Here is a 13,934-nt window from a genome sequence, read left to right on the forward strand (position 1 = left end):
AGCTAAAAGATTTTGAGACCCTCCTGCTAAGCTCCTGCATTAACAATCTCAACACTTTGGGAGTGGACGGCTCTTAAGAACAGTTTGGGGAGAGGATTTGCTGCCTCGACTAGTTTCCAACCCAGTTGTTGTTTAGTCGTGTCCGACTCTTAATGACCCCATGGACCAGAGCACGCCAGGCACTCCTGTCTTCCACTGCTTCCCCGCAGTTTGGTCAAACTCATGCTGGTAGCTTCGAGAACCCTGTCCAACCATCTGTCGTCCCCTTCTCCTTATACCCTCCATCTTTCCCAACATCAGGGTCTTTTCCAGGGAGCCTTCTCTTCTCATGAGGTGGCCAAAGTACTGGAGCCTCAGCTTCACGATCTGCCCTTCCAGTGAGCACTCAGGGCTGATTTCCTTCAGAATGGAGAGGTTTGATCTTGCAGTCCATGGGACTCTCAAGAGTCTCCTCCAACTCCATAATTCAAAAGCATAAATTCTTTGGCAATCAGCCTTCTTTATGGTCCAGCTCTCACTTCCATACATCACTACTGGGAAAATCATAGCTTTAACTATACAGACTTTTGTCCAACCCAGTTAGCATAAAGCAATTTCCTGTTTTGCTAATGATTGCTCCACCTGGCTCTGCAATGCTGACGTTCCGTGGCACCAGCTTTCCATTGTTTCAGACAGGATTCACCCACCCACTCACAAGGTACCAGGAACTGAATGCAAATGAAAGGTTCTCCCTACTTCATTCCAGTCTGCCTCAGGGTAATATCCGACTTCTCCATTTTTTGTATTAATTTTGCTCAACAACAACGTAAAAATTCGGTATAATGTGAAAATTCTGGTGATACAATAATTTCCCATAGTAAGTGAAATAATGCACAAGGATCTTTAATTTTTAAACAACTCTTTATATAAAAGCTAAAACTTGATATTTCCAGTATTACAGTCATTGTTCCACAAGATACAAAAATGTTAAATGGAGGAACACTCCCAGAAATGATATTTTTTTTAAAAAACCAAATCCTAATTTTTAAATGGTGGTGACTCAAATGTACACTGGTGAATTTCAGCTTAGCCCCTTAGCAATACTGAATAGTGATGTGATCCAGACTGAGCTTTCCTTTGAAGTGTACTTCCAATTGTCCCCCAATTCATATACAGTAGACATTTTCTTATACCCTCCCGGGGCTGTCTGGGTGGCTTTCTGATATAGGAGCCCCACAGAATTTCAGCTTTGTGAGTTATTTATATCGACAACCTATCTTGATGCTATGGGTGGTAATGTTTGTCACTAGCTAGGACCACTTGTAGAAATAATTCAGTTAACCCTGCTCTATGGTAGCCTGTTACTACAAGGTAACATTTGTGGATCGCAGAGATGGTTGACAAAGTGCCCGTGATTCGGACGTTCCTCGCAGTCAGGGTGTCATGTTTTATTTGTGTGCCGATTTTCAGCTTTCTGGACAATATCTTAACAGCCATTTCCCTATTCAAATACCTGCCTTTTTATCCCTTAGAGGTTAATCTCAACTTTTTCCAGGGAGTGAAGATTCAGTTAGAAGAAATGGTGCGATTGGAAAACAGTAATCTTTCTCCTCTGAGCACCATTCCAAACTGCTGTGGCTCTTTTAAAGCAGAGTAAAAAATGTTGGAATCTTAGTGTGAATGTGCAGTCTGCATATGTGAAAAGACGTCTTGTGACTCCCGAGGAATGGCGAACCTCGAATGCAGAACTTGGGTCAAGAAAGGTTAGCTGCCCCTGATATATAGCTTGGCCAACTGCACATTATATAGTTTAGCAATTTCTCTACAGGCTTTTCTGTACATGCAGTCAACGTCAATCTTTTACAGGGAAATCTTTCCCTGATTTTTTGGTGAAGCACCTTGTATTACAGAGTGTGGAATATAGGCTAGGCACCTTTTCACTCCTCAAGTCACATCTAGTTTGATCCTCAAAATTAAACATACTATATATCATTCTTTAAATATATTTATGAAAATGTATCATCTTCCATACAATATAAAAAGAAGAGGAGGCTGGATTGTTTTATTTTTTAAAAAATGTGCATATAAAAGCTAAGGACTGTTTTACCATCTGAGGACATTTTTACAAGTCAAATGGTGACGCCCAATGCAACATGCAATCTTAATCGTTCCAGGTTGTGCTACCACTGCTGAAACCCCCCGTCCCATCCTGGCCACTGGTGAAATGGGATTCCCTGCTTGCTGTGAGCCTCTGCGCTGTTGAGCTCTTGCATGTAACATGGTTTCATCGACTCTCAATGGGCACCACCTAGATACTGCTTTTCATTTCACCCTGTTGTCAAATACCCATGCAGGTTTTAGCCTTTAAAAGGGGGGGGGGGACCTTCCCAGAACACTTCTCCGCTCTCCTGCATAACCCTTACTTCTCATTTAGGTTGGTTTGTCTTTTAGCGGCGATATCGGGCAAAGCCACATTTTCTCCTGCAACAATGCCCACCGTTTCACGACATTCTCTTGCCACTTTCCCTCTCTCTTAATGACAGCCAAAAAAACCGAGCACAGTTTTGCTTAAAGGAATAAACCGGCTCCTGCTTCCTTGCAAAATTCCTCTTCCCACCATTACTTTTAAACTACTCTTACGCTGTTGCTGTGTGATCTGGCCAATGCAAAGGTAGAACTAAGATGGAACCCACTTTCCTTGCTCCTAAAAAACGAACGAGTCTGAAGAAGTTAACGCCAGAGAACTGGCAGCCATTGGCTGCATTGCTTAGAACAAATGATATACCGAGTCCAGGTATTAAAGAGTACATATGTAGGATGAAATTGGCTCTATTCCACAGCGCGTAGTACATTTGTTTTCTTTGTTTGATTTTGGTACAACAGTTTAATGCAGGCTACCCCTCTGGAATTCCCCAGAAAGTAACCTAATACAGTTACTGTGGCCAACTATTCTGGATACGTAAGTTTAAATTACACAGGAACCAACTTGCTTCTCAGAAAGAATCCGTTTTACCCAGTCATTCTGGAAGGGTTATAAACCAAGCAATTTCTGACAAGTCTCAGCATCGCAACCTCTGGAGCTCAAACGTTTTTCTTTCTGAAACAAAGACGCAATAAGCAAAAGTAAGTGTAATTGGTCGGTAGACTCAAGTGTTCTCCATCCAGCATTTTTACCAAATCGCAGAAGACAATGCTATGCCTGCATAACCAACCATGCTACTTATTATCTGACAAATAACTACAAAATAACTTGTCTTTAAAGTTGGGGGCCTGCGGCAGAGTTAATAACCTTTTGAGAAGCAATTCCTTCCTTCCTTTTTCCTCACTGCTCTCTCCCTCCTTCACCCGATCATTTAGATTGGTTTCCCTAACTTCTCCTTGAAAGATCAGGTCTTGCACTTGAACAGACAGCAGGGTCTGCTAGCGCTAGCTCCCTTCCTTCATTTTGGACGTTGAAAATGGCCACAAAGGGTTGGTTATATATCATCACTGTGTCATGGTGGGGGAAGTCTTCTCAGGCACTTTCTGGCTCTCTTACCTCTGTCCAGTCACAAAGGCCAGAGGCTTTCATTCCTTGAACTTTGTCCCAAGGCAATCATCGAGTTCCTCTCTGTTTTCCTCAAATCCAAACACGCAGAATCTGGCCTGAACAGACAGGTAAAAGTTACCGTTAATACAAAGCACTGGGAATAACGGCTGTAATTTTCCACATGTTGTTGGATGATAAAACAGACACACCTGGCACCAGATATTTTCCAGCCATACTCCAAAACAGCTGCTCTTCAAAACATTTGTGTAAGCTTTCAAAAAATAGTTATTGATGGTAAAAACAACCTACTGCCCAACCTCGCTGCACTGTTGTTGTTGTTGTTTAGTCGTTTAGTCGTGTCCGACTCTTCGTGACCCCATGGACCAGAGCACGCCAGGCACTTCTGTCTTCCACTGCCTCCTGCAGTTTGGTCAAACTCATGCTGGTAGCTTCGAGAACACCGTCCAACCACCTCGTCCCCTGTCGTCTCCTTCTCCTTGTGTCCTCCATCTTTCCCAACATCAGGGTCTTAAACCATAGCTTTAACTATTCGGACCTTTGTTGGCAAGGTGATGTCTCTGCTTTTTAAGATGCTGTCTAGGTTTGTCATTGATTTTCTCCCAAGAAGCAGGAGTCTTAATTTCACGGCTGCTGTCACCATCTGCAGTGATCATGGAGCTCAAGAAAGTTAAATCTCTCACTGCCTCCATTTCTTCCCCTTCTATTTGCCAGGAGGTGATGGGACCAGTGGCCATGTTCTTCATTTTTTGATGTTGTTTCAAACCATATTTTGTGCTCTCCTTTTTCACCCTCATTAAAAGGTTCTTTAATTCCTCCTCACTTTCTGCCATTAATGTTGTGTCATCTGCATATCTGAGGTTATTGATATTTCTTCCGGCAATCTTAATTCCGGCTAGGGATTCATCCAGCCCAGCCTTTCGCATGATGAATCCCTAGCCAGAATTAAGGTAACAAGCAAACCGGCATGGGAGAAACAAACAAACACGAACATTACATGCATCCTTTGCTGCTGGCCAACTCTCCTTGCCAGTCTCTTCCCCCCCCCCCAATTTTACAAGTGAAACACTTGGAGAAGGCAAAGAGCTTCTTGACATCTCTTTGGAAACTATGTTCCTGAGTATGTCAAGAGGTATATAAAAAGAATAAATATTTTCTACAGTGGATCATGGGATTTCTAGGGGTTTTTTTATCGGGGCTACGAGGGAGTTAAGGCAGGCTATTTCAACGTACAACTCCAACCCTGCAGTCTAATATTATTTTAGTTGGACTTTTGTAACTAAGCTCTTAAGGCAGCAAGCAACATGAAGCTTATACAACGTGATGAGATCCAGCACCAAGGGCCTTCTGGCGGTTCCCTCACTGCGAGAAGCGAGGTTACAGGGAACCAGGCAGAGGGCCTTCTTGGTAGTGGCACACGCCCTGTGGAACGCCCTCCCATCAGATGTCAAGGAAATAAGCAACTATCCTACTTTTAAAAGACATTTGAAGGCAGCCCTGTTTAGGGAAGTTTTTAATGTTTAATGCTGTATTGTGTTTTTAATATTCTATTGGGAGCCGCCCAGAGTGGCTGGGGAAACTCAGCCAGATCGGGGCGGGTATAAATAATAAATTATTATTATTATGAAAGCAAACGAATATTGTCAAAATTGCAAATCTCAGCATGGGAGAGCTAAGGATTTTTGCCACTCAGTTCTGCTGAACGTGTAATACGGTTCTTCCACTGAGGTGAAGGGATAATGTATAGCAGCAGATGTTTAGGCACTCTGCTCTTATTTTGCTGAAGATCAACAATATTTTCTGTTGCATGTGGTACACAAGTGAGAGCAGTTTGGGGCGCAGGTGAAACTGCTTTTCATAAATGAAATTAGGAGCTGCCCTTTCTCCAAAGGAAGGTAAGCTGGCCTTCCAGTCCATATTTCAATAAATGTCTACATCTGCTCGTTTGATCCCCAGCTGTTTTTGCTCACAGCACCCATTTTGATCTCTTCCGCCTCTGTATTTGTTTCAGCTGCTCAAACAATAGCAGGATGCCTCTCTGTCCCAACCCAGTTTTCTGTTCTAGCTGTGAAGCTGCTCTGGGGGTGGGGTGGGGCTAATAAAGGAATACACAGCTGCAACTGGAGTCCGGAGTGTAAATACCAGGTGCATTTGATATTCAAGTGCACACGACAGGAGAATCCCAGGCAGAATGATTAGACAGCTGCTCATCCCACTGGAAATCAAAAGACACCGACAGTCATTTCAGGAAAGACCCCGGGCTCTGGCAGAATCCCCAGCTAAAGAGACATGGGGGGTTCGCAGCATTGCATAACACATCTGCGTACGCAAACAAGATAATCCGTTTCCTCTGTCCATGGCCAAAAAACCCCAAGAAAGCGAAAAACAAACAAGAACTTGGAAAATTTGGGTGGTTGCAGCTCCCGGCTTATATGGGCCAGCATAAACTCAGATGTATGCTACAGGCAAAAGTATTGTCAACCTCATCATTGCCATTGCTATGGTTCATATTGATTTAAAGTATTCCTAGGACACCATTCAGGGCTGTGCCTTTGCAAAATGGAGGAGATACATAGCTTAATAGACACCTCAAACGACAGCAGAAAGCCTGTCATGATAGATGACAGCAAATCAATGTAATTTATTAGAAGAAATCAGTGCATGGATAGCTCAGCTGGTTAGAGCGTGGTGCTGATAATGGCAAGGTGGCAGGTTCAATACTCTTATGGGATAAAGGTAAAGGGACCTTTATGCAATTCCACCGGAGAAGAGTTCAGTGGCCTCTTCCTCATCTCAGTCAGCCTGATGAGAATGGCAAGGAGGGCTCCAAACCTGACCTTCATGTTCAGGAAGAAAGCTTAATAACCCTCATCTTTTATTGGTGAACTGCCCAGTGCAGAACTACAGCAGCTTTTCCAGACTCTGCCCCGTTATATTTCGGGGGGGCTGTGTGGAGAGAGTCTCCTCCTTTAAATTCCTGGGAGTTTACCTTAGTGAGGACCTCACTTGAAAAGTCAACATAACTCAGGTGGTCAGAAAGGCCCAACAGAGACTCCATTTCCTCCGGGTCTTGCGAAAGAATAATGTTAAACAACAGTGTGGTAGGCTGCCCTGACAGCCACGGACAGAAAATCTCTACAGAGGGTGGGGAATACAGCTCATGATATCATGGGCTGTCCCTCGAGTCCGCTAGATGACATCGCAAGGGATCGTTGCCTTAGGAGAGCGAGAAAAATTCTCAGGGATGGCTCACACCCCGGCCATCACCTCTTTAATCTTCTACCCTCGGGCAGGAGATCTAGAAGTATAATCAGCCATAAAGGTAAAGGGACCCCTGACCATTAGGTCCAGTCGTGACCGACTCTGGGGTTGCGGCGTTCATCTCGCTTTATTGGCCGAGAGAGCTGGCGTACAGCTTCCGGGTCATGTGGCCAGCATGACTAAGCCGCTTCTGGCGAACCAGAGCAGCGCACGGAAACGCCGTTTACCTTCCTGCTGAAGTGGTACCTATTTACTTGCACTTTGACGTGCTTTCGAACTGCTAGGTTGGAAGGAACAGGGACCGAGCAACAGGAGCTCACCCCGTTGCGGGGATTCGAACCGCCGACCTTCTGATCAGCAAGTCCTAGGCTCTGTGGTTTAACCCACAGTGCCACATGCGTCCCTTATAATCAGCCATACCAACAGGCTAAAAAATAGCTTCTATCTGTGGGCTGTTAGCTGTTGAACGGAAAATAAAATAGCAAAATTGACTTGTGAGGTGGTGTGTTGTTCGATAAGAGATTGAGTGGGGGGGAGGCTCGTTTAATTTCATTGTACACAGGTTGTACAATGACAATAAAGATTATTATTATTAACATCATCATCATCATCTCTAATTTCATAGAACCATAGAGTTGTGGAGCTGGAAGGGTCCCCAAGGGCTATCTCATCCAACCCCCTGCAACGCAGAAATCTCAACTAATCCATGACAGGTGGCCATCCAGCCTCTGCTTAATAACGTCCAAAGGAGAGTCCACAACCTCCCAGTGGAGACCATTCCACTGTTGAACAGCTCTTACTGTCAGAAAGTTCTTCCTGACGTTTAGTTGGAATCTCCTTTCTCGTAATTTGAAGCTATTGGCTCGAGTCCTACCCTCTAGAGCAGAAGAGAACAAGCTCACTCCATCATATGCAGACAGGACTTTGAAGCCACCTCTCTTGAATCGGTCCACGTTTAGGAGTCCAGTTACTAAACCACAGTAGTTCTACAATGTGCAGTAAATAGCATGCAGTCCAGAACAGGGCCTCCTAGAATCTTTGCTGCCCCCCCATCTCCCTTGCACCCTCAAATGAATGTTCAGATCCTAGATCTCAGCCACACCGGAGTTTACTGCGGATGTGAAACTGTTCTGCATCTCTATTTTTTATCTTTTTCACAGCATTCAACAGCCTCCCTTATCCTAGTGTCAACCACACTTTCTCAAGCGCAGGAAACACCAAGATAGATATCGGAGGCCTTAAACTGCGAGTGTTCGTGAGAGTGTGGATGAAAGTTCGCAAACATGGAAACAGTGACCCGTTAACCACAACAAGTATAGCCACAACCCTAGGAAGCTTACCTATAGAGCTGAGGGCATGACCTTTTCAAGGCAGCTGATGACAAGCCCAGCCTGCTCTGGTTCCTTCCCCTACTCTTTCTCAGGAGGTCTCTCATTCTTCCCCAGGTCAGATTGTCACTCTGCGGAATATGCAAAGCCATTTTAGCACAAGGCGAGTGAACATGGAAACAGTTCCTAAGCTTGCACATGGTCCCCACGTAACTGGTAAACACAAGGCGCATGCTTGAAAGGTGAAATCTCTTTTTCTCAAAAAAGGTTCAGAGTAGCCTCTTTACGGTCAGTTATTTTGAGACGTAAGATATAATTTGCAATGGCAGCAGCTTCCGGTATACTGTAAAAGGATGATCCGTGATAATATGCTGGCGTCGTGAGAAACAGCCCAGGAAAAAAGCATGCAATAGCTGCAGGTGCCTCTTAACAGGATATTCAGTATGCTATTAGTGCATAATTAATATCAGTGCATAATTGCATGTGGCTCTCTAAAGTTAAAGTTGTGTGTGTGTGTATGTGTGTGTGTAAGGTAAAGGGATCCTTGACCATTAGGTCCAGTCGTGACCAACTCTGGGGCTGCGGCACTCATCTCGCTTTATTGGCCGAGGGAGCCGGTGTACATGTAGCCAGAATGACTAAGCTGCTTCTGGCAAACCAGAGCAGCCCACAGAAACGCCGTTTACCTTCCCGCTGGAGTGGTACCTATTTATCTACTTATACTTTGTGCTTTTGAACTGCTAGATTGGCAGGAGTAGTGACTGAGCAACGGGAGCTCACTCCGTCGCGGGGATTTGAACCGCTAACCTTCTGATCGGCAAGTCCTAGGCTCTGTGGTTTAACCCACAGCGCCACCCGCATCCATATATATATATGACAAAGGAACGCTCCTGCTCTGAGCCAGGCGCAATCTTCATTTCAGCAGAGGGAGGAGAAAGTAGGGAAACAAGGGATGATAGCAGCAGCATCCAAGGGGAAATTTGGTATGAATTGCTTTCCCAAAGTGATTACTTACCGAGGCATTTCTGCTAATGTCAAAGCCCTAGAAATAAAAAGGAGAGAGCATAGAATTAATATTGGGAGTACGCCTTAGAATCCGCTCTAAAGCCTTCCAGCCACCGTATGAACAGCGCAAAGCTGTTTAAGGGAAGCAGGTCGAGGGTGCAATCTAACCCCCAGCCTGCCCACCCCACCCAGCACAAAGCTTTACATTGCCCTGTTCGGATGTAATCAAAATTTATCTTGATATCATCCAGTATTATTATGAGAGCTGTTCCTCTGCAGACGGCATGAGAAGATGGGTAGGAATGTGCAATAGCAGCTGCTGCAGAAAGCGTGTTCTCATTAAAGGAGAGCACGGGTTGCGGATGGGGGCCAAACAAGACACCCTTATGGCTGTCAGGCAAGATAGGATCAAGGGCTGGAGCAGATTGGTGGGTGGTGTTACTGGGGTAAAATTGATGTTGCCAATTTAGGGGTGGGATCAGAGGTTATTTAAGCAAGGTCCACAGCTTGTCCTTTCTCTTTCGCTGTGGACACCGGATCTCCCGCCTGCCCTCCCTTGATTGGGCTTCGCTCTGACCTTGCTATGCCTGTCATGGGGTCGTCCACATTGGTGCGGGGGCCTGGTAGGAATTTTTCCTTTTGGCTGATTAGTGTGTGCCAATTGGGTTTTGCCTACTGCGTAGCAAATCGTCACAACTTGTAAGGTTGGCGGTTAGGCATTGGTTAAAATTGGTTGGTTGAGGGGCATGGATTGGCTGTGCCTGCCCCTCCAATGCTGCTGCTGCACGGGTATTCCGTTAAAGGAATTCTGGAGCTTACCATCCCCTTCGTCCAAACCCTTGGTGCAGGGTGCGGGCCGCGTAAGTTCCAAGGAGCATGCGGGGATTAGCTGAGGGTCTGTGTCGCAGCTCCAGTTGACCCTGATCTTGTTCCTCCGCACTGACTCGGGAGTCAGTGCTGTCCCCCAAGGCGGCGGGGGGGGGGGGACAGCTAGTCATAACCAATGCCTAAGCAACCACTCACAATTTGTATGATAATAAAGTTGTGGCCAAAATTATGCCAAAAACCTTAAACAAAAATAATGTGTGATGTGTGAGTTATTGAGTAGGGGCGTCTTGGGGACCTCAGCACGCGACCAGCTTCCACTGTAAAAGTGTGTCCGACAAAGTGGGGTCCAGTCCACAAAAACCTACGCCACGTGAACATATATCGCTCACCGTTTTCATGGCTGACTCCTTTAGGAGCTGAGCTTGGCCGTCAGTCACACAGTATCCATCCCTGCACTCATTCTGTCCACTTTTCTTTCCATTCGACAGCATTATCAGCTGGTTATTTTCCGGATCCAGGCGCACATCTCTCCCTGCAGTCAGAAGATTGACCGATGTAAACAGGTAGCTTATGTCGTCTTGCTTTTTACCAGCTGTTACAACTGTTCAGAGTTAGAAAAGCGAGCCCCTTGTGTACGTTTGTGAGAGATTTTACTTTCTTGGGCTCCATGATCACTGCAGATGGTGACAGCAGCCACAAAATTAAAAGATGCCTGCTCCTTGGGAGAAAAGCAACGACAAACCTAGACAGCATCTTAAAAAGCAGAGACATCACCTTGCCAACAAAGGTCCGTATAGTTAAAGCTATGGTTTTCCCAGTAGTGATGTATCGAAGTGAGAGCTGGACCATAAAGAAGGCTGATCGCTGAAGAATTGATGCTTTTGAATTATGGTGCTGGAGGAGACTCTTGAGAGTCCCATGGGCTGCAAGAAGATCGAACCTCTCCATTCTGAAGGAAATCAGCCCCGAGTGCTCACTGGAAGGACAGATCCTGAAGCTGAGGCTCCAATACTTTAGCCACCTCATGAGAAGAGAAGACTCCCTGGAAAGACCCTGATGTTGGGGAAGATGGAGGGCTCAAGGAGAAGGGGATGACATAGGATGAGATGGTTGGACAGTGTTCTTGAAGCTACCAGCATGAGTTTGACTAAATTGCAGGAAGCAGTGGAAGACAGGAGTGCCTGGCGTGCTCTGGTCCATGGGGTCACGAAGAGTCGGACATGACTAAACGACTAAACAACAAAGTGTACGTTTGCTGCTGTTGTCTTCTTGTGCAATGGCGAAGGGAGATTTGGAATGGTTCAAGACATCTCACCGCCTGAGGCAAAGGATAAGATGGTGTCTCCCCCCGCCCCCGCTTTCCACTCCATGCGCAAATGCCAACCAGACTTGAAGAGCAGCAGGATAGTTTAGGGCAGTGATGGCCAAACTTGGCCCTCCAGCTGTTTTGGGACTACGACTCCCATCATCCCTAGCTAACAAGACCCATGGTCAGGGATGATGGGAACTGTAGTCCCAAAACAGCAGGAGGGCCAAATTTGGCCATCACTGGTTTAGGGAGCAAAGGACAGGCCTCCTGGCACATACAGCTCTGTGCTGTTAACACCTTGCTGCCACTTCCTAGCCAACTCATTCTGTCTAATGGCAGGGCCGGCCCTGAAGGAGATACACAGCATATGCAAAGACTAAGCTAGAGAATGCCATGATGTGTTGGTCACTCAGAGATCCAGGCCAAAGTTACTGCCCCCCCCCTCCGACCTTTCTCTGATGAAAACAGGGACATGAATAATAATAATAATAATAATAATAATAATAATAATAATAATAGTTATAATTCATACTCTGCCCATCTGACTGGATTGCTTCAACCACTCTTGGCAGCTTCCAACATATATAAAATATAATGAAAGAGTAATCGTTTTTTTAAAAAACGTTCCCTATACAGGGTTGCCTTCAGTTGATTTCTAAAGGTTGTACAGTTACTTATCTCCTTGGCTCGGGGGTTGCAGAACTCCATACGCCTCCAACATTTCGCCGATGAAAATAGGGATGTCCTAAGGAAAACTGGAGGGACGCCGGGGGTGCTGTGGGTTAAACCACAGAGCCTAGGACTTGCCGATCAGAAGGTCGGCGGTTCAAATCCCCGCAACGGGGTGAGCTCCCGTTGCTCGGTCCCAGCTCCTGCCAACCTAGCAGTTCAAAAGCATACCAGTGCAAGTAGATAAATAGGTGCCACTGTGGCGGGAAGGTAAACGGCATTTCCATGTGCTGCTCTGGTTCGCCAGAAGCGGCTTCGTCATTCTGGCCACATGACCTGGAAGCTGTACGCCGGCTCCCTCAGCCAATAAAGCGAGATGAGTGCCGTAACCCCTTTACCTTTACCATAGTCTCCAACATTTCTCTGATGAAAATAGGGATGTCCTAAGGAAAAGTGGGACATTCCGGGATCAAACCAGAAACTGAGACAGCTTCTGTAAATCTGGGACTGTCCCTGAAGAACAGGGACACTTGGAGGGTCTGTTACTGCCTCTGTTAAAGTGATGGCTGTGTTAGAATTATCTGGGAGCAGATCTGGTGAAAAGCATGTGCTTTGTTTAATGTTGCCCATGTCTACTCAGTAATGTCCTATTGCGTTCACCCACTGAACGACTGTGGCGGCCGATTAAGACCTGTTCCATAACAAGTGCATTATACATTAAGGTCAGTGGGCCAGAAGACAGAAACCTACCTTTGCTTGTTTTGTCACTGCTTCCTCCTCCTCCTTCTGGAATGATTGAGAGGTCGGACATGTTTCCGTTCTGCACCAATAGGCTGTGCGGTCGGCTCTTCCCAGGAAAAAAATTCTTCCCTTCTTGGTGTGAGCTCAACAAAATCCTGGCAGCTCCGCAGGAGCAATGCTGTAGAAAACACTCCTACGCCAGGTGAAAGAGGAGATATGCCTGAGTTTAATTTGCAGCAAGTCAGGAGTATGCAACTTGGCGCCACAAGATAGCACAAACAAATTGCTGGAATTCCATGGGAGAGATGGCCAGCTTCTTCCCTAGGATCTGACTGGCCAAAATAAACGTGCCTAACATAATCTAGGAATACTGTATAGTGAAACTTCACCCCAGAACACCGAGACCCTTTGGAGACCCTTCTTGCAGTTCTTCAGTTGTATGTTCCATTCTACAAACATAAAATGCGATTTTGACATTCCTAAGTAACTAATTTCTGCTCCAGATACCAGTTTCTTTGTGAAGTTATCCATAATAAGAATTTCAGAGTGGTAAAATCCCTTCAATATTTTCATATGCACTGTTATGCATATGTTATATTACCACTTACAATACGGAACATTATACAGTGGTACCTCGGGTTACAGACGCTTCAGGTTACAGACTCCACTAACCCAGAAATATTACCTCATGTTAAGAACTTTGCTTCAGGATAAGAACAGCAGCAGTGGCGCGGTGGCCCCATTAGCTAAAGTGGTGCTTCAGGTTAAGAACAGTTTCAGGTTAAGAATGGACCTCTGGAACGAATTAAGTACATAACCAGAGGTACCACTGTATGTCTGGTTTAACAAGAAGCTCAACAAACGGAAAGTAAGATGACAATAAACCGATTAATATCACATTTTAAATTAATAACAATCTATCTTCGTATGTAATGTCTGGATACTGATGGAATATAGAATTCTAGTTGCTTCCAGCATATAAGAAACCAATCCTTTATGCTCCCACCTCACTGAACCTTCCACATAACTTAAAATACTTTTTTGGTTGACTTTTTATTTCCCCCCAATATTTCTTTAGCATATGCCATATGACATTCCCATCACGTGTGGAAAAAAGTCCCCTCTCTTTTTCCGACACTTCCAACAAGTGTCCGGGTTGTTTTTATTGACTGTGTGTATCTTTACTGGGGCAGTACAGTGGTACCTCAGGTTAAGTACTTAATTCGTTCCCGAGGTCCGTTCTTAACCTGAAACTGTTCTTAACCTG

The 13,934-nt window shown here is 45.4% G+C and overlaps 1 protein-coding gene across 4 annotated transcripts; it reads right to left on the bottom strand.

Moving 5' to 3' along the window:
- Window positions 1-881: 881 nt before the first annotated feature.
- LOC309371170 (uncharacterized protein) lies at window positions 882-13,370 on the bottom strand. Of its 4 annotated transcripts, none has more exons than XM_081913850.1 (6): window positions 12,677-13,306; window positions 10,338-10,480; window positions 9,131-9,157; window positions 8,128-8,246; window positions 3,518-3,624; window positions 882-3,076 (listed from the first exon to the last, which is right to left on the bottom strand). In XM_081913850.1, exons 1-5 carry the CDS (start codon window positions 12,735-12,737, stop codon window positions 3,528-3,530), a joined length of 447 nt encoding a protein of 148 aa, XP_081769976.1. In that variant the 5' UTR covers window positions 12,738-13,306; the 3' UTR covers window positions 882-3,076; window positions 3,518-3,527. The 4 variants fall into 4 exon arrangements, with proteins under 4 accessions (XP_081769976.1, XP_081769977.1, XP_081769979.1 ...); XM_081913851.1 differs by having other exon boundaries at window positions 10,338-10,476; window positions 12,673-13,304; XM_081913853.1 differs by lacking the exon at window positions 8,128-8,246 and having other exon boundaries at window positions 12,677-13,370.
- Between the last annotated feature and the right edge of the window lie 564 nt (window positions 13,371-13,934).

Source organism: Podarcis melisellensis (genome assembly GCF_964234715.1).
Source record: "Podarcis melisellensis genome assembly, chromosome: 5".
Taxonomy (NCBI): Eukaryota; Metazoa; Chordata; class Lepidosauria; order Squamata; family Lacertidae; genus Podarcis; species Podarcis melisellensis.

Coding starts and splice junctions, on each gene's coding strand:
- LOC309371170 (XM_081913850.1), bottom strand. CDS start 12,737: ATGTCCGACCTCTCAATCATTCCAGAAGGAGGAGGAGGAAGCAGTGAC. Junction 9,158..10,337: donor AGGAGTCAGCCATGAAAACG/GTGAGCGATATA, acceptor TTTTATTTCTAG/GGCTTTGACATTAGCAGAAA. Junction 3,625..8,127: donor TCATGCCCTCAGCTCTATAG/GTAAGCTTCCTA, acceptor CTGTCTGTTCAG/GCCAGATTCTGCGTGTTTGG.